General features: G+C 39.9%; 1 protein-coding gene across 2 annotated transcripts in view; it reads right to left on the bottom strand.

Annotated features, from left to right (window-relative positions):
* Positions 1 to 1,937: 1,937 nt before the first annotated feature.
* The window catches only part of EXPH5 (exophilin 5), a 60,825-nt gene continuing 35,485 nt past the window's right edge, over positions 1,938 to 27,277 (bottom strand). The window contains exons 3-6 of one of the 2 annotated variants that reach the window (XM_079707464.1): positions 25,674 to 25,836; positions 18,050 to 18,095; positions 10,095 to 10,230; positions 1,938 to 7,377 (exon numbers count right to left, since the gene is read on the bottom strand). In XM_079707464.1, coding sequence (XP_079563590.1) covers positions 1,991 to 7,377; positions 10,095 to 10,230; positions 18,050 to 18,095; positions 25,674 to 25,836 — 5,732 coding nt within the window. In that variant the 3' untranslated portion in view covers positions 1,938 to 1,990. The remainder of the gene's footprint in view (positions 7,378 to 10,094; positions 10,231 to 18,049; positions 18,096 to 25,673; positions 25,837 to 27,277) is intronic. The other variant, XM_079707465.1, reaches the window with a different exon arrangement.

Here is a 27,277-nt window from a genome sequence, read left to right as displayed (position 1 = left end):
AAGTAGTTGTTTAGCCTGACCTTAACTTACCTAACTGTTGATATAGGCTAAATTCAGTGAAAAATAAGCTAACTTCATCTCACCTTTTGTAACATACGTGTAGACTCAGAATATTTACTGAAATGGATCGGTAAATGATCATTTAAAAAACCAAGAATCTTAATATTAAAATATTAACTTTGAATATTTTAAAATTAAATAGAAAACATAGGTCATGGTTTATGAATTTTATTTAAATAATCAGATAAATAGAAAAAGGTAGAATTTACAAACATACATGAAACAAAGAATAAACTGTTATTTATTCTTCACCATACAAATTTAAATGGAAACGTTTAGAACAGTTGATTTAGAATTCTACTGTCAGTCTCTTTGAGGTCAGGGTTGGCCAGAGCTTGAAGTTTAAGACAATTTATAGATTGAAGAAATAGCTTTCATGTAATTACCTCATTTTCCTTAGTTTTGAGTTTCATGGGAACAATGCAAACTAGCTCTGGCATTTTGCTTCTAGGCAAGGCAATGGTTAGGAGGATAATAATAATATAGTCCTTCCTAGCATTTCTATCAGTTCCAAATTTCTGTATACTTCCCCAACACCTATCATTATCCTCAATTTATATGGATGAAACAGACTAGGTGAGAAAAATGGAAACTAAAATGAGGCCAGGAAGCAAATATAAACCAAATAAGATGAAATCCATTCATGTTGACCCTCACAGTACTAAGATCCAGGATGGCATGATTTCTGTAGTTCTAGCAGATTAGCTTCACTGCCACCTATTTATTGGTCTTTATGCTGATTAGGAGGAGAGAAAACCCCAAAAATTCCGCATGGCAAATAAAGAGGTAGGAAAGCCAAGTTATCAGTGGGTGTGACAAGTTATTTAGTCTAGATAAATTATTAAAGGAATCATAGTGACGAGCCCTTAGAAGTTCTGCCTTCTAATTTCCAAGGTCTGGTAAATGATCTGGCAAAGAAGCCTGTGAACCCCAAGGTGTCAGATCTGACTTGGTAGTACTTTAGGGACTTGACCAAGGCTACCACTTGCAACTAAAATGTCTCACATGGAAAAAAGTGTTCTATCCTGCAAATAAAGAAAAATTTTAAATGGATGGTTCTGGAGAAATGGAAAAAGAAAGGAACAGTTGCTGAGAGAGCTGCGGTAAGGATGTCAGTCTCATGAAGGGATGCATGCTTATCTCTACCCCTCAGTTATGTTCCCTTCCTAAGCAGAAATTCTGTGGCAAAGCCACCCTCTGTACCAGCCTATAAACTATTTCAAAGGAATTCCTAGGAGTATTAATGTTCTTTGGCTTACTAGGGATTCACCTCTTCACCTATTATCTCAACAAGCACTTCAAATATGTGTCTCCCTGGCTCCACTATGGATAAAACAGGATGTCCTTATAGATATGCCCTTATCTTTGTTCAAAAGAAAAAAAACCCCAAAAAACCCAAACTCTAAACCTCCTAAATGTTGATGAGTCAGACAGGATAATAATACTTACTCCATTGTTATCACCCTACATTTTATTTAATGCTATGAATAAGGTATTGAAGAGGCAAGACCACAGTGGGTACAGTCGAAGATTCAAATCTTCGTTTTGCTGTTGTGCTGGGATATTAAAGTTGTAAATCACCATGAAAGGTATAAGAAAGTTAGGGGGAAAATAGAGCAGAAAACCAGAACTGGACAGTGAATTAGAGATTAAGTTTGGGCTGAGTGGCAGAAGGCCAAGGGTATATACAGAGGAAGAAAACAGCAGAGAATCCCTCTAAACAAGAATTCATTGCTCTAGAATTCAGGAAGTCTATATATAGGGTGTGGAGGGGGAAAAAAAGAGAATTTGGATTGTTTCAGAGCAGGAACTGCCCAGACTAGATTTTTTTTTTTTTCTAATGTCTGTCCTTTCCGTAGACATACATATTTGCACTTTACTTACATTACAAACTTCTGGTGAAAATGTTATACATTTTATAGAAAAAGCCTCACAGTTCTGACTCTTTGTCATTTTCATCCAGGTAGTATTCATCATCCGTGGTTGTGTCTGTGTCACAATCTGAGTCTACTGGATCATCTTCATAGATATTAAGTGGTGCACTTAGAGATGAGCCATCTTCTGGCATCTGCTTACTAGGAGAATTAGAACTTGATGACTTTGTTGGGTTAGAAGGGTTAACTACATCATCTTTCAGGAAGCCAGGGTTCTTAAGAAAACTTGGTTTCCATAATCTTCCTTGTGTGAGTGACCTCTTCACATTCTCCAAGAAAGCCAGCTGCTGTTCTTTCCCAAATATCCCATAGTCAATAGGTCTGGATATAGATGTTGCAGACCTAGGACCCATTTTTGGCCTGCTGTTGTACAAAGCCCAACTTTCATTTTCATCACAGGAGGGAAGTTCAGAAAAAGATTTGAATCTTCGACTGTACCCACTGTTGTTAGAGAATTCATTCCCAAGGGTCAGTTGACTCAGGGCATTGTCAATAGAAGTACTTTCAGAAAAATAACGCTCTCTGACTTTTGGAGGATGACTTGTTCGTAGTAGAGCTCCGTGCACATTGATGCTTTTTAAACTCTTTGAACGATAGGGGTGTGGCTCAGGTTCCCACTCCAGAGATGAAGCACTCCTTTGTTGTTGCTGAAAACTGGCCAGTGGCATGCTTACTGTAGATTTCTCTGCAGGCTCCAATTGAAAAGGAGGGTTCAGCCCCCTCTGATGGTCAGGGAAGTCTGCTTCCCTGAGGCTGATCAGTGAGGGTTGGGCCAGGGCTTCTGACTCTCCTTCCAAAATCTGAGCTACTGTTACATCCTTAGAATTCTCATACTTTAGTTGTGATTCTGAGATTTTTTTAAACTCATTATGATGTGGCTGTGAAATATTGTTAGACTTCTGATTGCTTAAGTGTGTAGAAGTTTCTCTGTTGGTTATTGCAGTAACCTGGAGAGGGTCCTCGGATTTCTCCACATTTACTCCATCATTACTTAACCTGCTTTCATCTGTGGATTCTGTGGACTTTAACGTAGGCACAGGGGAGTGTGGGTTGCACTCTGGTGTGCCAAGGGATAAGGTGCTGAAGCCAGAACTGTTCCCACTTTGAGGAAAGATAGTAGTTACATGTCTTCTGGGGTATAAATCTTCAGCTGGAAATTTTCTGCTTGCTTTGGACATAACTGCCAATCTGTGTTTAACCGAAGATCTCTTTTCCCCTTTTTCTAGATCATCCAAGCTTTTTTTACTTGTATTACTTCCTTCAGGAAGTGAAGGTTGATTCCATGCCAACTCCTGCATTTCATCTTTAGCCTTGCTCTCTGTCATATTTACCTCCTGACTTCTTTGAGGTAGTTCTCTGGGTTTAGACTGCAAACTGTCTGAATCTTGTTCACTTGAACAAGTCTTCTCATCAAGCTGTAGTTTATGCAAGGCTGGAGTAAGAGCAAAGACTTGGCTTTCTGAGTCAGAAAGTGGTTTATCAGGGTTTTTTGGGAAATCTTTTCTAATTTCCCCTCTTACTTCCCCAGGCTGCAATCCATTGGAGCTATCATCTATAACTATGCCTGTTATATCTTTCTGAAGACTTCCAGTAGCTGTAATGGCTACAGCACTACTTGTACACTCCCCAGAACTTCCAATGATTTGGGAATTTTCAACATTCTCTTCTGAATGGGCTGGGAGGTTAGAAAAACCACTGTTACCTGATTTAGTGGATTGCTGACAATTTTCAGATTTCTCTCCTGTAACTTTTTTTCCCTGAAGCATTAGTGAAGTATACAGGGTTTCACTTCGCAATATTTTCCCTTTCTCTTTCTTGCTTTGTGAATCACATAAAGGTGTTTTAGCTAAGTTGTGTGGGGAAATCTCTCTAGATTTAGGTTCTCCTTTATGAAGAGAAACATCTGCTTCAATAGAAGCAATTTCCTGTAATGTAGGTTCTGAGGACCCAAAACTTGGTAATTGTAAACCAGTCATGTTTTCAGTGGTGTGAGAAAGATGGCTATTCTCCTGAACAGAGCTGACCTGCATCTTTAGATCTTTAGATGAAGGTGTTCCTGACTGCTCTTGTGTAGAACAATTTAGTTTGTCTTTTTCTAAAGCATTAGGAGATGTTTTAGTCCCCACTTTAGTTGATTCTGTAAGTGAATCGATATTTTGTGTATACTTTTGAAGGTTACAGAACTTTTTTCTGTGTTTCCTTGGTAGAGTATAATATATTGAAATCACCTCAAGGCATTTCACATTATCTTCATCACCAGAAACAGAAAACATACTAGTAGTCTTAAATTTATGTAATGTTTTCCCACTTTCTTTGCCTGACAAATCTGCAGAAAAAGGTAAAGGGTGTTCATTTGGATGGGAAAATATACCTGTCCTGGAGGCAGAAATTCTACCATTCTTTTCAGTGCATTCTTGAAAGTATTCCTTCTGGTGGTGTCTTTTGCTGAAAGAACACTCCCAAACAGATGAGTCACTTCCCAGAGGGTTAATGAGTCTCTCCCAAGGCTTTAGTGTTATAGTAGAAGCATCTGTATCTGAGACTAAACCTTTTTCTCTTTCATCTCTTCCAGTTGAGGCATATTGAAACCCTGAGGGACATGACACAGCTTTCTTTATGAGGACTTCAAGCGGTCCTTTTCTAACAGAAGCAGATCCAGTGTTTGTCATATTTGTCATCCCCTCTGTGGCTTCAGGTGGTACTGAGACTGAGTCTGAAACTATTCCGGAATATTTGCTCTCTGACTCACAAGAACTGGGACTGAATTTGTTTGATGTGTACTTCCCTACTGGATCTTCCGCATCATTTTTGATTTGGAATGCAAGTGGCTCATTCCTAAACGAAGAAGGAACTATCTTACTTTCAGACTTCCTGTCACTGATGAGAAAACTGGCTGATTTTCTTGGTAAGGTACAATAAATTGTGTGAAGCTCAGGAGGCTTGGAATTGCTTTCAGTTTCCTCAATGAGGTTACTGCTGTCACTTGTAGGTATTGATCTACTTTCCATTTTGCTTAATTTTTCGGTATAGGATATACGTTGTCTTATTTTTCCTTTTCCCTTTCCATCCCTGAAAGGAGGATGTGAATGGCATTTGACAACATCAACCACTTCATTATGTACAGGCATACAATTAACATTACTCTTTTGGTTTTCTGAGAGGCTTAGGGAAAACTGACTATTTTGGTTCTTGCAATCATTGTCTTTTTCTTCTCTTTCTCCCAGAGATAGATCTTTGCTTGAAGGACAACCCCAGGAGAACCCTGTAGTAGAAGGAATCACCAGAGCATCAAGGTAAGAATCATTTGATGGTGAGGAATCTGGTAGTGTACCTGATGACAGATCTAAAGAATCACATGGCATATTGTGGCCAGCAGGTGACTTGCTACTGTTGGTAGAGTAAGTTGTGGTACATGGTTCTTCCTTGGTATCTAAAACAGCAGGCTCTTCTGGAGACTGTGCATTTTGATTATCAGTACGTTCAGGACTCCCGTGGTTATTTTTAACAATGTTTGAAATATCTTTATTTCTTACTGTTAATTCCTGGTGACAACCTTGATTTGGTCTGAGAAAAGGTGATGTTGTTCTGCTTTTCTGAATGAAAGGAAGGGAAGTTGCTGAGCCAAGTTTTCTGTTCCCAGTATAACTCTTATATTTTTTAAGTTCATTGGCTTTATGAATTTTGGAGATATCTCTCCTGGAGATGACTCCAGGCAAACTTTTTGATCTTATTGTTATAGATGCATTAGAAACAAATGTGTTGCTCTTGGCTGAGTCCTGGGAGAGGAGATTTTGAAAATCAGGTAAAGGGTTAGAAATTACTGTCTGTGAAACAAGTTGGGGTATTTCACCTGTCATGTTTGTCTGGTCTATCTTGTTTAGTTGTTTGTCTTTTTCCAAAACAGATCCATTCAAGTCTTTCTCATTTTTCACTTCTGTGACCAAGATAGTGGGTTGGCTTTCAGTCAGAGGTGGAGAATCAACTGAATCACTGTTGGTCCCAGTGACTTCTGTATAGTTTCTGATTGGAAGAGAAGCAGGCTTAATTTTCTGCAAAGTGACTGTGGGATTCTGAAAGTTGGGACTCTGAGGATTCTCTCTGGAATTCCCATCAGGAATCTGTGGGAAGGTAGTTTTGAATGAGGATGCTAGAGTTTGAGCAATTCCAAATGAGTAAGGTTCTTTGTTTATTTGTAGTTCCATAGGAGAACTGTCCTGTTGATATTCTAACCCACCAGAGTTGATATGATAGCTTGAACCAGACATGGGGCAAACATTTGGTGCACTGAAATGTGTAGACTGGTTCCTATTAACTTGTGACACCTCCATGCTCTCCAGTGTGGATGACTGAGAATCAAACTGTGAGGGATGTGGCTTCTCTTGGTTTCTGGAAATACTTGTCCTGTACCTAGGAGAAAATGACCCCCAGTGTTGAGAAGGAACACTATGAAAATGACCAGCTGACAATGCACTATTTGCTTCAATGGAGATCATTTCAAAGTCTCTGTCAGAAGAAGTGAATGGTTTCCTGCTTTGATGAAAGTCAGACCAGGAAGAATGTTCTTCCTGTTGGCCCCAAAAAGGACTTTGTCCAAATCTCTGTTCCCTGCTCCATCCAGAGGTATTGCAAAGGAAAGACCTAGTAAATGGGTTATCTTCATGGTAGAATGGCATATTCTCTGAGTTCTCATATGGGTCAGCACTCATTGCATTATTCATGGGGGCATTTAAACCAACACTTTGGTGAACACTCTGTGGATGGTAAAATTCATATCTCCTATCCTCCTGAAAACACCTGGGATACATATACTGGTCAGCAAGGTCAGTTTCCGTTGGTGATGGTGCCCTCAGGAACTCTTCCTGGTTCTGCCTATCTCTAGAGGAATCTGATCTATTCCATATAATAGATGATAAAGGAGTTCTCTTTGGGCTCTGTTGGTGGCTTGGTGGTATAAACCCAGTCTTGTTCTGAGTTGTGGCTGAAAAAGGTAAGCTTCTTGCTGTGAAATACCCTGTAGCTGGTGAGACTGATTGTTGTCTGCTGTCAAAATACAGAGAAATACTACCAAAAATATTCTTTTGCACATAATCTTCTTTTAGGACTCTGGGTTCCCTTGTCCTGTACATATCACAGATTGTCCTTGTTCTAGGAGAAAAGGTTTTAAAACCTTCCTTAGGGGTTCCTGGTCTTAAGACATCATAGATAGACATATTAGAAGTTTCATTACAGCAATTTTTGTGCCTTGCTGTGATATTACGGTGTTTATTCCCACTGGAGTAAAAACGACTGAACTGTGTTCTTGATCCATAGTTGAGAGGTGTTCTGGCATTCAGTGAGCTTGGAGACTGTTCCTGAGCCAGTTTTCCATCCAAATCATCTAAAACTAAAAGGAGAATATGCATCATTTTTTTGCATAAGATTTTACAGTCTAATAATATTTTGAGTTGTTGAAGTCTCTGCTTGAAGAAACATAATCCCTTATAATTTTTAGATCATGTCACCATAAATGTTATGACATTAATTTTGATTATGTCTTTAAGATAGTTTGACTTTTACAAGCCTGTAATGGAAGTTTCTTTTTCATTTTCACACTTTTTCAAATCACACATTTTCAAAGTTGACCTTCCAAAATGCCTTAAGAACATAAAAGCCACATTTTTTCCCCTAATCATAAATTTGAATCATGGTTTCTAGTGAATCTTTTGTGTCACTAGGTAGCTATAATGTTTCCAATTATGTTTACCTCAGGGGATTGTAAAAGATATGAAAGTCTATAAATAACATGAGTTCTTAGTTGTACTTAGTTGCACATTACTGCCAAAAGTTGAGCATCCAATTTATTAACATACTTATTTGGATGGTAATAGATATATTTTATCATATTCATGTTACAATAAAAATGAGTAAATTGTCATTAAAAAAATAAAATCTGACATGAGAAATAAGTTATGGGATTATTAAAATTGCTGAAGAACTTTTTGGTTTACAGAAATCTATCCTTCTGAGTTACATAAAATGGTGCGCTCTCTTTGGTTAATTAAAATTTGTCATTAAAAATTGTAATTTTAGGGGCTTCCCTTGTGGCGCAGTGGTTGAGAGTCCACCTGCCGATGCAGGGGACACGGGTTTGTGCCCCGGTCCGGGAAGATCCCACATGCCACGGAGCGGCTAGGCCCGTGAGCCATGGCCGCTGAGCCTGTGCGTCTGGAGCCTGTGCTCCACAACGGGAGAGGCCACGACAGTGAGAGGCCCACGTACAGCAAGAAAAAAAAAAATGTAATTTTAACTCTTCAATGACAGGGAAAGTGAGGTATATCGGTATCTGAGTGAATGTAAGTGAGACGTACTTATAATATACCAATTATGTTAGGACAGTTGCTGAAGGGGTTTTTGATATCTGCTCTGAATTTTCTCTATGCTATTTTATTTGTAAGTTGGTACTATTAAGTTCGCATAGGCAGCAAAAGAACTAGTCTTGAGCATTAAAGATCTGTAACTAAGGAATACCTCAGGGTAAACATTCCTCAATGTTTTAATGAAAAAAATTATTTTTCTCCTGTCCCTGAAATAATTTGTTTCCTACATCCACAAGTAAAATAATCAAGCAATGCCAAAATATAAGGCAGGGCAAAAAGAAAAGAAAACTACATAAATCTGTCTTTAAAGCAAATTATAATGAAATCTCTTTGATTTCTGTTTTCCCTTTCAAGCTGTTCATAGTTTTTTCTTCCTCCTTAAATAAAGTCTTTTGCTGACTACAAAAGCAATGTATGGTAAATACAGGAAAGTATAACAAAAGAGGTAAAATCACCTGGAGTCCTTCTTCCCAGAGATAACCACTCTTAACATCAGTATCACGGGACTTTAAATTATTCAAAGTCACTTTCATTCCCAAATTAATACTGCTATTTGACTCACTACTCTTGAGGTCAAAAAAATTCCTGTTCTGCTTCTCCTTTTTATTTTCAGAGAGGTCAAGTCATTTTTTTTTTTTTTTCATTTCATAAAAAGTAGCTCTCCTCTACTAGCAAAACCTTTGTTTTGGAACAGAAGTTTTCCTCTGGGTCTCTTTTCTCTGAAGCAAGTTCTCCGCCAGTAACCATCTTACTGAAAGTTGTTAAGCAACCAGCTGGATGTCTCTCAATGATCACACTACCTGTCCTAACTATAGGGCTGAGGTGACATCATTGCCCTTGCAAATTGAATTTAGTTCCTCAAGGTGAAGCTAGTGAATGATTTCTGACTTCACTTTTCAAATGGCTAAGCTTATTTTATATAGAATAAACTATGTCAAGGTGAGCTATGCTTGTATAATAAGGTCCATGTGTATATAGTACTTTTGGAACCTGTTTTAGTCTTTATTGTCATCTATTGTACAAGGTTAATTGTTTAACAACAATCAGATTTCATCACAGTGCATTCAGGTCCTAATCAGGAACAATATAAGTCTATTAAGGTCAGTAAACTTTATAGATATATTTCCTAAAGACATATTTTTTCCTTTTTACCTGAGTTTAAATATTAAACATTATTACCTTTCCATAGATTTATCAGGCCTTGATCCAAGAATATTTGCTTAGATTATATTTAAATATAAGATTCTTTAGGGACTTCCCTGGTGGTGCAGTGGTTACAAATCCGCCTGCCAATGCAGGGGACATGGGTTCGAGTCCTGGTCTGAGAAGATCCCACATGCCGCGGAGCAACTAAGCCTGTGCACCACAACTACTGAGCCTGTGCTCTAGAGCCCATGTGCCACAACTACTGAAGCCCGCACGCCTAAAAGCCCACGCACCACAAAGAAGACGTAGCCCCCGCTCACCACAACTAGAGAAAGTCTGCACAGAGCAACAAAGACCCAACACAGCAATAAATAAATAAATAAATAAATAAATAAATAAATAAATAAATAAAAATGATTCTTTAATATTTGTGTTAATAGCATGTAACCACATACTCTTCAGGTAAGGTAAACGAGAGGGACTTCAAAAATGAAGTACAGGGTTTGATACATTTTGAGCACTTTAATACAGACTGTAATTATTATTTGCTTTCCTTTAGTACTGGGAATTCCAAAGGCAATTCAATGCATAGACTTACCTTGGAAAAACTCATCCTCTAGCAGTGAAGCATCCCACGGAGGCATGCTACTTTCCTCCCTCATGCCTGCTGGCTTGGGGACAAACGCACTGTCAATGGGTTGATTTTCCAGAGGTGAATTGTATATTTTTGCCTGCTAATTTTAAAATAGAAAATGTAATATTATTTCTGGAACTTCCCCAGCCAACATGTTCCCACAAAAATGTCCCAAGCTTAAAGGTCCTAGTCTAAAGACAGCAAATAAATTTTCCTAACATTTATTTCTCTAGTTGTAATGTTTTGTTGCTTTTGCAATTTGCAAGTGATCACAAACTTCTCCATACCTACATTAATTCCTTTTAGTATGAGCCTCTCCCTGCAAAAGATTCCTACAAATTTACATAGCACTACAAAAATCTTAAGGAGGTTCCTGGAAAATAGGAAAGAAATTGACCTCTCCTGAGTGGGGAATGTTGTATCTCTGGCCCCAGTGGCTGTAATTTTAGATTTCTTAACACTGTACCTATTTTCTCTCAAGAGGCGGTTAGCTGAAACTTGCAGTGGATCTTAAGATTTGTAAACTTGATGGATTTAGGGAAAAAAAGTATTTCTATCCACGGAAATCATGTAGAATGGTAGAACCTCCCAGATACACATAAGGAGCTGATTAATCATTCTGAAAAAAAGGTGCTGAAAAGCATGACCTTATAATTTTTTTTAAACCTTTGCTAGTTTTATAGGATTTAGGAGAATCATGTAGAGTTCTTTACTAGCAAATTTTATCTTGATTTCATTAAATCCATCACTGCTCTACTTTTAAGTTTTAATTTGTCTTTACAACCTTGGGGAATTATCCACTCCCACACCTCCACTTCCTTTTGCCAAAACTCCATTTGCATTTCCTCTGTCAAACTGGCTCTGCCACTCATGACTCCACTTTAACTCATCCTGCCTGCATCCCTGCACAAGGCCACTTCCCATTCCAATTGCTTTATTTTCAGTTCACTTTCTACCCAGTTCTTGCTGCTTGAATCCTTCTCTTCCCCAATTTTTCTCTTTTTATTTGATGTTCACTATCACATTTAATCTCATCTTGAATGCTTAAGGCCAAATCTCTAATCTTTTTAAAGCTCCAGCTTTTTAACTTCTCCAACACAGGTCTGTCCAATTCTAAAGCCTAGGTTCTCTTAATCCTTGCATTCATCATAATCTAGTATTTTTATACCTGTTTGTTTTCATTCTCAAGATCTAGGTCAGTAATTTCTTACAGAAGCCCTGCCCAAATTTCATTGACTTGTCATTTTCAGTTCTCTGGGTAAGCTGTAATTGAATACATACAGAGGAGATATAGTAATAAGAAAAATAATCCAATGATAATTTATTGGTTATTGGATATAATTTAACACACTCATGTTAAATTCAGAAGTAAACAAATATTAGAAGCACAATATAACTATAGGGATATAATTGGAGGTAATAAAACTAGAAACTAATCATTTGAAAAATCAGATCAGTTACAGTTACACTTTTCTATCTACAGTGCATCGAGGTGTTCTCTTTTGTGTCCTACCTACTGTCTCTCCAAGTCTTTATTTGTGCTAATAACAATTAGCCATGAACCTTATAAGCCCATTCTTCCCAAACCTGCAGTTTTGGTAGTTGGTGCAGAGTAGATACATTTAAGAGAATAGTAAGCATCATTGTCTCCCAACCATTTCAACATTCAAATAAACTTCAGATTTCCTCTATGTAGACCAGAGTACATTCTTTTTGGCCTCCTGGATCACATTCCTTTATAATGAATTTATAATGAAATGCAAAGACATGAACTGAACACTCAGGTGAAGAGATGAACCTCTCTAGGCGGGAAGGGTTTCTACCAAGAGACTGTGAATATAACATCCTTTGTTTATATTTCTGCACAGATCTTCTGCTTCAAGCCCACCCTTATTCACCTAACATATTAAGGATGTTTCCAACACATGGAGATATTATATGGCTAAGAGAGATAAATCCTTCTGCGGCTCAGAGCACACACAGATCCTCAGTCAGGGGTCAGTCTTGGACTCCGAATCTTCCTCCAAAGAATATTCTGTGCCGTAACGTTATCATAAAAGATGAAGCCTATTTCCCAAAACTGGCCTAGAGGATGAGGCCCAAACACCTCCGTGCAGCAAAATAGTGTCAAAATCCTTTTCCAATTTTTGATTTAAGCCTTTCTTCCCCAACTAACTTTAATCCCCATGCTCCAAGCTCTCTACACACAGTCCTCTAAAATGCTGTGCACTTCTTCTGAGGACTCCGTGTCTCTGCTCCTGATCTTTGCTCTTTCTCCTCTTCTTCTGGAAAATATCAGCTCATCCTTCGGAGTCCAGTTCCTATATCACCCTCTCTGTTGGTCCTTCTCCAATTCTTGCAGGAATAATGAATTACCACAGTAGTCTTTATGCACCTCTGGTATCATACATTTTATTTCTTATCAAATTTGTTTACATTCTCTCCACTTTTACTTTATCACTCGACTTCTACCCTTCCTCCCTTACCCTCTCACACATTCTAGTCCCCACTCTGATCTAGGAAACCAGGGATTCACAGACACATGAATAAAACCCTGGAAGTGGACCAAATTCTAAACTAACTAAGAAAGCAAAGTACTCTACTTTGTATCCTGAGCACCTTGCATAGCATCAGCATATAAGAGATTGACTCATATTTACTGAACTGAATTCAAAGACGATGCTTCCCACAATAATATTTCCCACGTCTGAACTTCTCCAATACATTTTTGTACACTCTTTTGATACTATCTTATAATTGAGCAAAATTACTCATTTATTCAGTTTTCAATATACTTCAAAAATATCTTCTCTCATTTGATCCTTAGAACAAACTTGTGAAATAGGTAGGGATTTTCACTTTGCAGATGAAAAAACGGAGTCTCAGTTAAGTACCTTACTCAAGTCACAGGAATGATAAAAGGTGACACTGGCTACTGACTCTCATATGGTCTGATCTCTAATCCTATTTTCTCCACTACATTGCTTTCTATTTTTATTTTACTAATGTACATTTCTTCAATTAGGTCGTAAACTCTCTGAAGACGGGAACCTTGCTTTTAAACATTCCATACCCTCCACGCACACAGTTATGGATTGATTTTCAATATACCAAGGTAGAAAATTACATATATAAGATTTTTAGTGAAGATTATTACAGAAATTGAGACACTGAATATTTACAATATTGACTCAATATAGCATGTCTGAGGTAGGAAAGCATAATGGTTAAGCACATGAATACTAAACAAGTCCAAATTCTGGTTCTCTCTCTTAAAAGCTGTACAACTTTGGGCAAGTTGCTTAACGTTTCTGTTCTGTACCTTAGTTTCTTTCTTGGAATAATGAAAAAAAAAGACAACAACGCAACAACAACACTCATCTCATAGTGTTGCTGCGAGGATTAAATGAATTAATAGTTATAAAACACTTTAGAATGGTGTTTAGCACTTAGTAATTCCTCATCGTTAGCCATTACTAGTCTTCTGTGGTTACAGAGAATTTCCTGGAGGACTCCTGCAGGTGCTTGTAGCGTAATGAGTTAGAAAAGTGTCCTACAGGATTAGAGGCCAGAGTCTCAAAATGCTGGCTTTAGGGTCTCAGTTACATTCTTAAACATGGTACACAGAATATGCTGAGCAAAATAAGGCCATTTTTCCAACCCCAATTAACTCTACTGATAACATCTGCAATTCTGATATGATTAGACAAACAAACCTCTGTCACAGAGTAACCTCAGACTATCTGAGAACTTCTAGGGTAGCCAAACCTGTAGAACAGCTGTTGGAACTGAAGCTGAAGCTCATGGATGTTATCAAATGCCTTGATAAAGTCAACAAGTTAATTTTTCAAGGTGTTCTTGAATTTATTCTGCATCTGTTTTCCTGCAAAGGTCAAATCCAGCATTGCACCTTGTGGCTTAAAACCACACATTCATTTCTTCTTTCAGTTTCTGAGTACTCATGTTGTGCCAGGAAGTGGGGATACACAGGTGAGCAGGCATAGTCCCAGTCTTAGGGAGCTCACACCAGCCTAGTCTGGTTATGCCACATTGGAGGTATGTTTCTAGGGGTACAGAGCTGGCATATCATCTAAGAGCAGACCCAGTCAGAATTTGTTCAGAAATAAGGGGTGACCAAGTGGCCAAGGCCATACAGTTTGTCTATTCTCGGAGATGGCGGCTACTTTGATTTTGGATTCCTCGCCTTTAAGGAGATGGTTCTCAACTGGGGTCAATTTGCTCCTCACGGAACATTTGGCAATTTCTGGAGATAGTTTTGATTGTCACAATTTAGTGGAGGAGAACTACTGGCATCTAGTAGGATGCCACTAAACATCCTACAGTTCACAGGAGAGGCCCCACAGCAAAGAATTATTCAGCCCAAGATGTCAGAAGTGCTGAAGTAGAGAGAAACTCTGAGCTAGAAGATCTCTAAGTTTCTCTTGTCAACCTAAATAAAAGGGTAAACTGAGGCAAGATCGAGAGATGAGTTTATTTAGCAATAGCAGAGGACTTGCAATTTGGAACACACAAACTGTAGCGAGCTGCAGGCAAGTCTGCTGAGGGTTTGGGATAGGCTGAATTTGGGCAGGGAATGTAAAGAGGGGAGAGTTCAATTCGAGTCTGTTAAAACAGACTTATATATACTACCAAATGGAAAATAGATAGCTAGTGGGAAGCAGCCGCATAGCACAGGGAGATCAGCTCGGAGCTTTGTGACCACCTGAAGGGGGGATAGGGAGGGTGGGAAGGAGACGCAAGAGGGAGGAGATATGAGGATATATATATATATGTATGGCTGATTCACTTTGTTATAAAGCAGAAACTAACACACCATTGTAAAGCAATTATACTCCAATAAAGATGTTTAAAAAAAACCACACAAATGGAGACCAGCTTTGAAAATTTCCTGAGCAGACAAAACCAGTCCAGTCATACAAACAAAGCTCAGTTCAGCTTATTTTGTGAGGCCAACCTGACCCGGATAATTTTGTTCATGCCTCTGGAAACCATAAGCAAAACTTTGCAAGGTTGATAGGAGGCAATCCCTGACCAATTCCCTGTCATTTAAGAAAATTCCAATATTATTATCAGTTTTCTGTAAATCAGGCATTTATGGGAAATCAGTTTCTCGGTCCTTAAGTTTTGTCATCCTCAGGGAACATGTGTCAGATTTTCCATTTTACGCAATGTATCCTCTGGTTCCATTTTAGACTGAAATTCTTTCACACTTTCTAGCTCTAAAAATTTTGTTTTCTGAAACCCTTTGCTTCTTTTAAGCTGATGTAAATGTATACTTATTTATTTATTTTTGGCTGCATTGAGTCTTCGTTGCTGTGCGCAGGCTTTCTCTAGTTGCAGCGAGCGGGGGCTACTCTTCGTTGTGGTGCACGGGCTTCTCATTGCGGTGGCTTCTCTTTGTTGCAGAGCACGGGGCTCTAGGCGCACGGGCTTCAGTAGTTGTGGCATGCGGGCTCTAGAGCACAGGCTCAATAGTTATGGCGCACGGGCTTAGTTGCTCCGCAGCATGTGGGATCTTCCCGGACCAGGGATCAAACCCATGTCCCCTGCATTGGCAGGCAGATTCCTAACCACTGTGCCAAGAGGGAAGTCCCTGATGTATATGTATAAATAGCAGCTTCCTTCTCTCTCTTTTTTAAAAAAATATTTATTTATTTATTTATTTGGCTGTGCTGGGTCTTAGTTGCGGTACGTGGGATCTTTTAGTTGTGGCATGCAGGCTCTTAGTTGTGGCATGCAAACTGTTAGTTGTGCATGCATATGGGATCAAGTTCCCTGACCAGGGATCGAACCCGGGCCCCCTGCATTGGGAGCACGAAGTCTTAACCACTGGACCCCAGGGAAGTCCCAGCTTCCTTCTCTTTGAATGGAAGGTCATCCAAGAATGTAGTACAACCTCCTACAAAATGTTGGAATCCCCCTTGTACCATTCCTGCTACGCTACCAACCAAGTGAGAGGAAGTTCATTATCTTAAATCTTGGCAAGAATCCCTGTGGCATCAAAGGCCAAATTCCAGCTCTCTGCAGGTTAAGGGGATAGGACTTTCATGGATAAATAATGGGGATCTACATGTTATACAAAACCCTTGTCTTCAACAATAGTTTCATTATTTTCTCTCTTCTACTTTTTATAATAGTTATTAACTGGGAGCTACAATCATCGGCTTGAGTTTCATTTATATTCCCAGTTCTTACTTTTTTAGATTGACATGCTCTGAGCAGTAAAATGGTTTAAGGCAAGCAGCAATTAAGAGTGCCAAAGAAGGATATCTACTAATCCTCAGACTGGACTTTCAAATCCCAAGTATTCCAGATTAGCTCTCCTGTTTTATAACTTCTAGGTGCTCACATTTCTTTTTATGTTCCTCATTTGTTTCAGACCCCATGGCTCTTAAATGGGAAAGGAGGGTTAGCTCTGAGCACTTCTCTGAGGAAAAGCAAGAGCACAGAAGCGTCCTGAAGTAGGGCTCTGTCCTTTTAGAGAACAAAGCTGCATGTGTGCCAGTTCAGTCCACTGCTCAGTTAAAGGAGAGTCTGCAGGTAGCAAGCAACTGGGGCTCATAAACAAACAGGGCTTTGGGGCTGTTGGAGCTGTAGGCATTTTTGACTTCTGGCTACCGAGTTAACAGAGACCCGGGTTTTTCAGTCCTGATTATACCATTTTCCAGTGTGACCTTGAGCATGATCTTTAAATTCTCTGAACCTCAGTTTCTTCATCTTTAAATGGGAATAATAATAGTACGTACTTCATAGATTACCTCTGGGGATGAAATGAAGTGACCCATGTCAAGTACCTGGATGATAGCAAGTTCTCCATCAGAATGTAGCAGTTGCTGCTGCTGGTGTCATGGTTGGGGCTCAAGAATATAAAGGAGAGAGATAGGGCTCAATGTTACCTAGAAAGAAGTAGCATTACTCTGAAGAAGAAAGGAGGCTCACTTTTGTTTGTGAAGTAAAGAACCTCTGTTTATATGCACTCCTCACCAGAATTCTATCTCATGCTTTTTGAAAAAAGAAGAGAGAGAAAGGTAGATATTAGTACTAAGGGCCATCAATTGAGAAATGCCTCTACCTTCCTCCTGCACTCTTAGGTACCTTCCAAAACTCCATCTTTCTTTCATCGCCAAACCATATGAGTTACACAGGAAGACACAAGTGTGTGTAGATCAAAAGTCATGACAGCAAAAAAGTAAGAAACAGAAAACTTAAAGCTTCTCAATCTTATAAGCATGTGAACACAGAGATAAATTTAAATTTAAGCCCTTTAAGTGGAGGTCCTGTTGGGTCAGTCCCCTCATGTGAACCTGTTCTGTCCAAATGCATCTCACCTATCAGTGGCTTCCTCTTTGAATACAAATGATGATGTTGCCCAGAATAGGTCTAGCGCAGACCCACACTGGTTTGAAGTTTATTTGGAAATTTTCAAAGCTGGTCTCCATTGATTTTGACAGCCTCAAACTGAACTCTCCCCTCTTTACATTCCCTGCCCAAATACAGCCTACCCCAAACCCTCAGCAGACTTGCCTGCAGCTCGCTACAGTTTGCACGCCCCAAATTGCAATTCCTCTGCTATCCCCAAATAAATTCTTCCTCTGTCGAACATTTTAGGGCTGTACAGGACTGACACGTGGTAAAATATCAGAGGTGCTAACGACAGTCTCTGTGGACACACAATGGCCTCACTCCTCCTGGCACAGCCTGCTGTTTGAGTATTTTAGTACCACAGCCAACTGGAAACAGATCACAGCTGGGAAACTTTGAACTCTGTAGGAGAAATCTAAGCTTCTCAAGGAAATTTCAAACTGCGCCAATGAGAATTCTATTTAAGTAGGTAGCCAATCAGGAATTACATTAATTCTGAGTTCTTCAGCATAACCTTTAGTTCTTTGGTTACTTACCAAAGCAGTTCCCCTCACAGACACAGGAGGTATGTGGTCGTCACATCTGTGAAAAGAATTTGAAATAACTTCTTTGAAGAAGTGCCTAACTTTTGGAAAATCAATAGCATGTTTGCTATTATATCTTGATATCTTGAGAAGATATATTTCTGATGCTTAGTAGGGAGACATTTCTTAGTGCACTGTTGAAAAATCTTTCAGAAACATTTTCCTATTCTTGCTTAGGATCAATGTTTTACATCTTTGTCACTCAGGTAGCCAAGAAAAATTACATAATAGTGGATTTGTACTTGAACATAGCATGAAGACTTAATTACAAAACAGTTATATTTGTTGAGTGTTTACTGTGTGTCAGGCAGTATTCTCGTGCTCTATAGGCATGTTATCTCATTTAAATACATCACTCTTGTCAAGTGGATACTATGACAACTCTCATTTTACAGATCAGAGAAGTTAGAAGACACTATACAAGGTACATAGTGGCTGAGCTCAGAGCCGGCCACAGGCTGACTGAATCTAGAGCTCTCATTCTTGATCAGTATGGCACACAGAATTTTCTTGTAAATGGGAAACAGATTTTCTGCTTCTGTACATTTTTATTTTAAAGAGAGAGTAAGTCAGAACCAGACTCAACAATTCTTAAGGGAATTTTTTAAAAAGCAAACCTTATAAAGATGACTTCAGGATGCTTATTTTTATAAATATGCCTTATTTATTATGAAATCATCTTGAAGGAGAACAATTATGCTTTTACTATTTATGTTGCTTCTCTAAAATTCAGTAGAAGGTGAAAAATTTTAAAGACATAGGTCCAAAATTGAGATAAATTTTGATTTTTTAAAATCTATAACCCTATGCCAGGGTACGCTGCCTGAATTGCAGCTTAAGAGTTAATAGACCATAATGACTCAGAGGTCTTGTATGAAATCAAGTCCTCTCCTTCGCTAAGAGAACAGCAAGATGGAATCAAGAATTAAACAAACTGAGACTCTAGGTCAGATCAATTGAAAGTGGCAAGATGCAGTTTTCCTTATTCAAACTCCTAGTTGCTTCATGGTTCTTGAAAGTTAAGCATAAAACCTGGGAGGCCAAGCAATTTTATATTTAAAAGATACCAACATGTATTTTATAGTTTAGCGCAAAATTTAAACAGAAATTAAAATTAAATTTTTTTTCGTATTATTTTGAAATACCAGCTCTATACTAATAATATTTAGAAGTTGAAATACTGTTTATATTCATATGCTTCCTTTTCATACAGCTTTATTGAGCTTGCAAGCCTTCTACATGCTAGGCACTATTTTGAGGGCTTTGGAGGAAATAAATATGCCTGAGATAGAGACCCTGTTCTCTGAGACGCTTTATGATAGGAAAGATTAGATACATAAAGAGCCAAAGTGCAAGCCACAATGTGAAAAGGACAATACAGAGGCTTAAGTAAAATATGCTGAAAATGCAGAGGGGCCGGTGAGCACTTGCCGAGATAAACGGGACGGCAACAGGGAGAGAAGGTGGTGGTCGAACAGGTATGAGAGGAAAAGAACAGCAGGAGCACAAGCCTGAGATGTAAGAGAGTAAGCGAGGCGGGGAACTGGCAAGGAATTCAATTTGCCTGGAGCCAAGAGAATGTCCAGATTGTGAAGATTCTTTCCAGAGCCCTGCGGAGCTGCCGGCTTCATGGTGTCGCTGTGCAGCCCAGCACTCTCATCAGCTCAGCCAGGCCCCTGGTCTGATTTGGAGTGAAGGGAGCAGAGGCATGAATCAGTTTCTGAGGGTAGCAGGTGGCACAGCTGAGACAGAGTGTCACCGAGTGGGAGGGTGTGCTGTGAGTGGGAGGATGCATGTTCCCTGACAGTGTGCAAGGCCGTGTGGATTTAGGTTGCAGGCAGCGTATAGGACTCAGGAGGCTTGGAGGCCCAGAGTCTCCATGGTCACTTCCAGGCCCGCCTTCAAGTTAATTTATGTTTCTGATGTGAAAGGCTTCCACTTGTAGAGTGAATAAAAACAACAGTGCAATCACAAAAGCTATGCCTCACCTCTGGACTTGGTGATTTCAAGAGATTGTAAGCTATCTCACCTGCATTTGCTTACAAGTCCTACTGAGCCATACCTTAAAGATCTCTCACATATACTCCCACTTCACCAGCTATAGGTAGAGCAGTTTCTCAGCCTTGGTACTACTGGCATTTCTTCAGTGTAGTGGTTTGTCACATGCGTTATATGATGTTTAGCAACATCTCTGACCCCTACCCACTAGATGCCAATAGCACCCACCCTTCAGTTATGAAAACCAGAAATGTCTTTAGACATTGTCAAGTGGCTTTTGGGGTGCAAAATTGCCCCTGCTTGAGAACCACTGTGCTAAAGTGATTTTTCTAAAATGAAAATCTCATTATGTCACTTCTCTGTTTAATGAAAAAAATATATATACAATATGCACACACGCAGGATATATACCAAAATAATTAGTGTTTGTCCAGGTCAGTGGGTGGGGGGTGATTTTATCTGTTTTATATATGAATACATATACATATATAATATATATAATAAGGAAAAGAATGGTATTTTTAGAAAAAGTGATTAAGGGCTCCCTGCTGTCTAAAGGATCAAGTCCAAGCTCCTTAGCATTGCATGTATAAGGTTCCTATGTTCCGGCCTTTGCCAGCTGCTCGAACCCCACCTCTTATCAGTCTCTCCTCATACTTGGTCACTGAACCTCAATGACCTAGATGAGTTCTTGCTTGTTTCCAGTCTCTGCATCTTTGCTGAACCATTCTTTCTGCCCAGCGCAACCTCCTAACTCTTAATTGCCTCGCTCAGTCCTATGTGTCCTTCAGAAATTGGCTCTCTTGGGCTTCCCTGGTGGCGCAGTGGTTGAGAGTCCGCCTGCCGATGCAGGGGACACGGGTTCGTGCCCCAATCCGGGAAGATCCCACATGCCGCGGAGCGTCTGGGCCCGTGAGCCATGGCCGCTGAGCCTGTGCGTCCGGAGCCTGTGCTCCCCAACGGGAGAGGCCACAACAGTGAGGGGCCCGCGTAAAGCAAAAAAAAAAAAGAAATCGGCTCTCTTTTTCCAGGAATGCTTCTGTATCCTCCAGTCTGAATTAACTGCTTCTCCTATAATGTTCTCATGGCAGGAATACCATGCATCCACCACAGCACTCACCATACGATACCACAATCATCCGTGTACTCGGCTGTCACCCAGGCTGTCACTCAGAGGTCACCCCTGTGTGTCTTCTAAAGAGCAGCCCTTCCTCAAGATCCTTACTGACATTTGCCAGAAAACGGCCATAATGAATATACGAATAAATCCATGATGATTGCGATGTGATCAGCACTTCCTAGAGTTCTGCCCAACCACACGCAGTCATCTGGTGTTGCCTACTAGATTCTGAAGTCCTCCAGGTGGGGACGACTTTGCCTTATTTTCACGATTTTATCTCCAGCACTAAACACAGTATCTGATCCAGAGCAGGACTTTGATAAACAAATGAAAGAGAAGCTATCACCTCAGCCATTAGTACCATGCCAGGAATTCTGATGGCCCTTGCCATAATGGGGGTAGGAAGCTCTGCCACCATGGCTCCCAAACCTGGATGAGCATCCAAATATCCTAGGGAATTAAAAATAAATAAAGTACTCCACTTCAGACCTGAATCAGAATCTCAAGGCTAGGGCCTGGTTATCTGTCATTGTTTTAAAATGCTGATGAAATTCTAATAATGGGAACCACTCCCTTTGTCATGCTTCTCCCTCTTGTCACCACAATCCTACTGTTTATCTGTGGACACCACACCTGGGATCACTGAAGAAGAATTTCCAGAGAAGGATTTTGCTTACTCTGATCTCTCCTTTGATCTAGGTGTCTTACATTCCTGTGTCCTCCAACTGAAGCCTAGTCACTTAGCAGGAAAAAGGAAGGCAGCACGTTTCCAAAAACATTTGGAAAGAGAGAAAAAGGAAGAGTGAGAGAGACAGACAGACAGAAAACAGAATCCAGGGAAAACAATAATCTGCCTTTTAAACTTTCCAAAATAGCATTTGACCTTTTGCTTATGTAAACTGGACTGCCTAGGATGTGTACATCCTATGATAGATCAGGTAAATTTGGGCACCCACCAAAACTCTGCATCCTCAGGTAAAAAAATCATCCGAAAGGAACAGGGTAGTGGGCAGGCATACCCTCACTCCAGGAGAGCAGCTGTCACGCTATAATCACAGCTGTGTGGTGAGTACTTACTGTATGCTATACACTGTGATGGTCTTCAAAGGAAAGAAGCCAACTTAAATTTAACTGTACATGTTACTCATGAGTCTTATGAACTAGTTCTCTTGTACTTCCACTTTGCCCTAGTCCTTGGGACTACAACAAAGGAAAGTGTAGAGGGGAAAACAATCAACATCTCTAAAATCGCCATCATGAATTGGTGGCACATGGCTTCATAGCTTTAAGAATGTGTGTAGACGTGAAGGGGCCCCTTTGCAGGGACGACTTCATTGTGGAGTGTGTTGGTGCATGGAACAGAGGGTGGCACATCACCTATTCACAGTGAGGGGTGCATCAGTGGAATAACCGGGGGTCTGGAATAAGAAAAAGTAACTGCAGATACTGCTGGGCAGCCAGGAAGGCTGCATTTATAAGCTCATGATAAGCTCATGATAAGCTATTAGGTACTTGCTGAACTATGTGGAGGTGATGGAGTTACTGAAATTCTGTGGCAGGGACTGAGCACCATATCTCAGGCAATAAACACCCCAAAACAAGACACAAGGAAACATAACTTACAGGGAAATATTAGGAGAAAGATACACAATCCAGTCAGCCCTCAGTGTCCACAGGTTCTGCAGATTCAGCTAACCGCGGATGGAACCCTGGTTGGCTGAATCTGTGGCTATGGAGGGCTAACCGTACACTTTGTATAAGATACTTGAGCACCTGTGGGTTTTGGTATCCGCAGGAGGTTCCCAGAACCAATCCCCCGCAGATACCAAGGTACAATTGTATATGTATGTTTTCTTGAATTTTTGGCTAGCAATAAATGAATTAAAACATTAATGGAAAATTTTCTTTGTTCCTGGGGTTGTGGTAGAGTCATAGAGAGTACAGTTCAATCATTTACAAATAGGATTAAAATAATAAGGGGATAATTTGGGAAGTACATAAATTTGGGAGGAGAAACTTCAGTAGTCATATTTGAATCAGAAATAGCAAAACTTTTTGCCTTTTTATTAATTAATGAAGTCACTATGTTCCCATGGCTTTCTAGGGGTTGGCTTTCTTTCTGTGATTTGCAGAAGATCCTCTTAAATTGCTTTGCTGACTTGTCCTCCAGAGGACAGAGTGTGACAAAGTTGAGTCTTGATGGCTTCAGCAAGTAGAAACCTGCCTCGCACAGGATGACTGTGCTCCCCTCTGGGGCTCTTTGTCAGTTCCTCCCACTGCGCTTATAGGCAAGGAGGAGCTCCTGAACCAGAGTCTGTATGCTGAAGCTTGATTCTGTATTTTGAAAAAAATCAGAACTGCCGAAGGAAAAAAGCTCTACTTAAGAATAAAGGGCCCCTCGGAATGTATGACACACAATTTATAGTCCTACCATAGTACTATGCTCCCTTAAAAACACCCTTCCCGGGCTTCCCTGGTGGCGCAGTGGTTGGGAGTCCGCCTGCCAATGCAGGGGACACGGGTTTGTGCCCCGGTCCGGGAGGATCCCACATGCCGCGGAGCGGCTGGGACCGTGGGCCATGGCCACTGAGCCTGCGCGTCCGGAGCCTGCGCGTCCGGAGCCTGTGCTCCGCAACGGGAGAGGCCACAACAGCGAGAGGCCCGCGTACCACAAAAAAACCCCAACACAACAACAACAACAAAAAAACAAAAACAAAAAAACACCCTTCCCCCAGCACACACATTCAGATTCAGGATTTAGATCCAGATATTTAGGTCATGTTCATATTTAAAAATAAAAAGGGCATATTTTCATGTTTTATCTTCTGAAACCTATTAGGAGCACAAAACAGTGCCTTCATTACATTTTGCACCAGCACAATTATTCCCACTTATGGTTTGAACATAAAATGTATTTAAAGATGGCAAATTCTGAAAACTGTAACACACACACATGCTTAAAGGATAAAATTTGTTTCATTTTTGTATCCTGTGTTTGGCTAAAAGACAGCTACAAGTCATTGTGATATTTAAGAAGAACAATCGCTAAACAGAATTTTGCAAGAGTTTCATTTTTTCCAAATTGAAAAACTAAACTAAAATACATGATACCCAGAATGAAGATTATAGATCTTTCATCTTCTTTGATCCACTTTGGCAGCAACTTACAATATAAGCTTGGAAATAACTTGTCAATAGAGTTAACAGTTTCCTCAACTTTTCCTAGTTTACTAATGTTAGATTGTTCAGCTACAATAAAACTCTGCCTTGAAGAAAATTACCTAAAACACAAATTACATCATAAGTCTCAGCCACACTACACATTAGGAATATTTCTTTTCTCCTTAAAAATAATATTTCCTATAAAGGAAATACTCCTCAATTTTTAATTCCCAAATAAGAGAATTACTAGTGTTTAAAACATTTTTTACAAAGAAAAGCTACTCACTATTTGAAGAGTATTTCCTCGTAAGTGATTCTGGTAGAAACGATCACATGAATCTACATTTTGTTCAGCTCTTCACTATTTCCTCAAAGACAAAAACAGCCTCAGGTGAAAGCTGGAAGCAAAAACCTTCCATTCCCCCAAGAGCTCCTCGAGTCAGGAGCCTCATTGCATACTTCACCAAGCTGCTTGCTGCCTGCTGTTTTTCAGCAAGAGTGACCTCCAACACCTTTTATTTAGAGCTGCAATGCACTCTTAATGGCACACATGGAACACATCATGTGCCAAGCCAACACCTTAAGAGGGTGGGAAGCTTTTCAACCAGGAAGACATGCTGAAAATATTTAGCAGTCAGCAAATTGCATGTAAGCAAAGCCTTGCTTGTTTTTCACAAAACAATCCAACAGCGTAATGAGTCAAGATGAACGCATTTACACAGTTCTCAACTGGGAACCATCTGGAACAATATCTCCACTGCTCTCAGAGTTTCCTCTCCTTCACCTTAAGTTTAAATTCCAAGCAACTACAGAAGAATGGCTGTCCTCAATATTTTAAATGATGGTAATATATTTTTTCTCCATTTCATAATTCAGTTTTTCTCTACTCTTTGCTCATCTCATTTATGCTCATTTACTCTTTATACTGCAATTCTCCTGACACACATACTCCCCAAGTAAGGAGTAGTTTCAATTTAAATGTATCTTCCTGACCAGGGCAAAGACCAGGCTCTTGGAGCAGTGGAGAAACTGTCAATAATTATTTCTCAACATTTAATCCATCATTCACCATGTCCACCTCCTGAGACCTGTGCAGTTGGTTAGAAGTTGGATTTCAGATGAGCCCAGTTTCAAAGTTTCATAAGGACTTTGTCCCTTTGAGGGCTCAGCCCTGTTTCCTTTGTTACTATCTGAAATTAAATTCTAAGAACATTAAACATTCTGAACACAAAACAGGCTGGTGGGCTCTGGTATCAGATAACTAATGAGCTGTCACAGGAGCTGAGTTTAACTCACTCTTTCTCTCCCAGCGGTTGAAGCTTTAAAGTCTCCTTTCTGGATTTTCTGAATGAGAACAGGGAAGCAAATGATGATCTGAAGCTCAGCCGAGAAGGAACGGATGTTGGGTTTCTTTGATTAGGTATATTTTTAGATCTTGATGTTTGTAATTCCATAGGATCTAAAAGAAAATTGTAAAAATTTTGCATGATTAATATTTCCAGGTGAATACTCTTGGAGAACTAACACCCCCACCCATGCAGTCTAGAATCGCAGGCATCCCCACATGAAGACCTCGGGACTAGGGGGCGCCCTGTGCCTCTTGGTTCTGCTGAGTGGAGAAGCCTCACTAAGAGTGGGGAGTCTTTCAGTAGGTGCTGGGGCCTGCAGCTCTGCAGGATGTCCTTCCCCTCATACCAGCTGGGACACTTTCTCAATGTGTTTTCCCCAGGACAATCCAAAGCCAAAGGTAGTGTGTTAGGGACCTCATCCGGTTCTCGTGCTGCTCTTAACTACCCTATCCTTCAGAAATTTTTATTTTGGTGCTTTAAAAACATAGTGATAGGGCTTCCCTGGGGGCGCAGTGGTTGAGAGTCCACCTGCCGATGCAGGGGGCACGGGTTCGTGCCCCAGTCTGGGAGGATCCCACATGCCGCGGAGTGGTTGGGCCCGTGAGCCATGGCCGCTGAGCCTGCGCGACCGGAGCCTGTGCTCCGCAACGGGAGAGGCCACAACAGTGAGAGGCCCGCGTACCACAAAAACAAACAAACAAACAAACAAACAAAAACATAGTGATAGACTACGTGACTTTTCATATCAAAGAAAGTAAAGGAAAAGGTAATTAAGCCCTTTAGAGTGCTCCTTATTCCCATTAAAATCTCTGTGCACATGTATTTGCTACATATACGGTTTATATGTGGGTATGCATGTAATATAAATATGTATAATATATATGTATAGATAATATATGATATTATATATGAGTATTAAAAATTCTAAGGCATGCTCAACATATACCAGTTCCATCATGCTGTAATACTTCTGGACATGCTGAGTTTTTAAATGAGGAATTCAAGGTAAGGGGAAATTCATCATGGTATATATGGGGTTAATCTAAAAATCTGAATTGTGAACTTTTTAGATAGATTTCTTTTTTATGGGAGTTGCAAAATATTTCCAATATATGTTTAGATATATTGTTACATGTTTCTCAATGTTACTAATGTTAGTAACATATAACAAAAGCAGTCAATGTGACTCTATCAGTAGAGAGATACTTTACACTGTTCCACTACTTAAAATTTCTAATGCGCTTCGTTATTCCCAAATAGTCCTGAGAAAGCAGTTTTTATTATCCTCATTTACAGATTAAAAAATAAGCCATTGGTGAAGGTGAGAGACATGATGGTAGTCACAAAGTTAGAATGTCCAAGGAAGGCATTTGTTTGAGTTGATTTATGGGGTTTAAGTTACCAAAGTACCAGAAGGGTGGCAGCTTCTCTACCACCTTCCCCCTCCTAACCCCCCTCATGTCCTGTTCTCCTTTCCCTCCCTTCCTCTGTCTCCCCCTCCTTGTGCATCATCATCCCATGTATTTACATGCTTACTGTATTAGAGTTCAG

Source organism: Hyperoodon ampullatus (genome assembly GCF_949752795.1).
Source record: "Hyperoodon ampullatus genome assembly, chromosome: 7".
In the NCBI taxonomy this organism is placed as follows: Eukaryota; Metazoa; Chordata; class Mammalia; order Artiodactyla; family Ziphiidae; genus Hyperoodon; species Hyperoodon ampullatus.
This window is presented reverse-complemented; position numbering and strand designations above follow the sequence as displayed.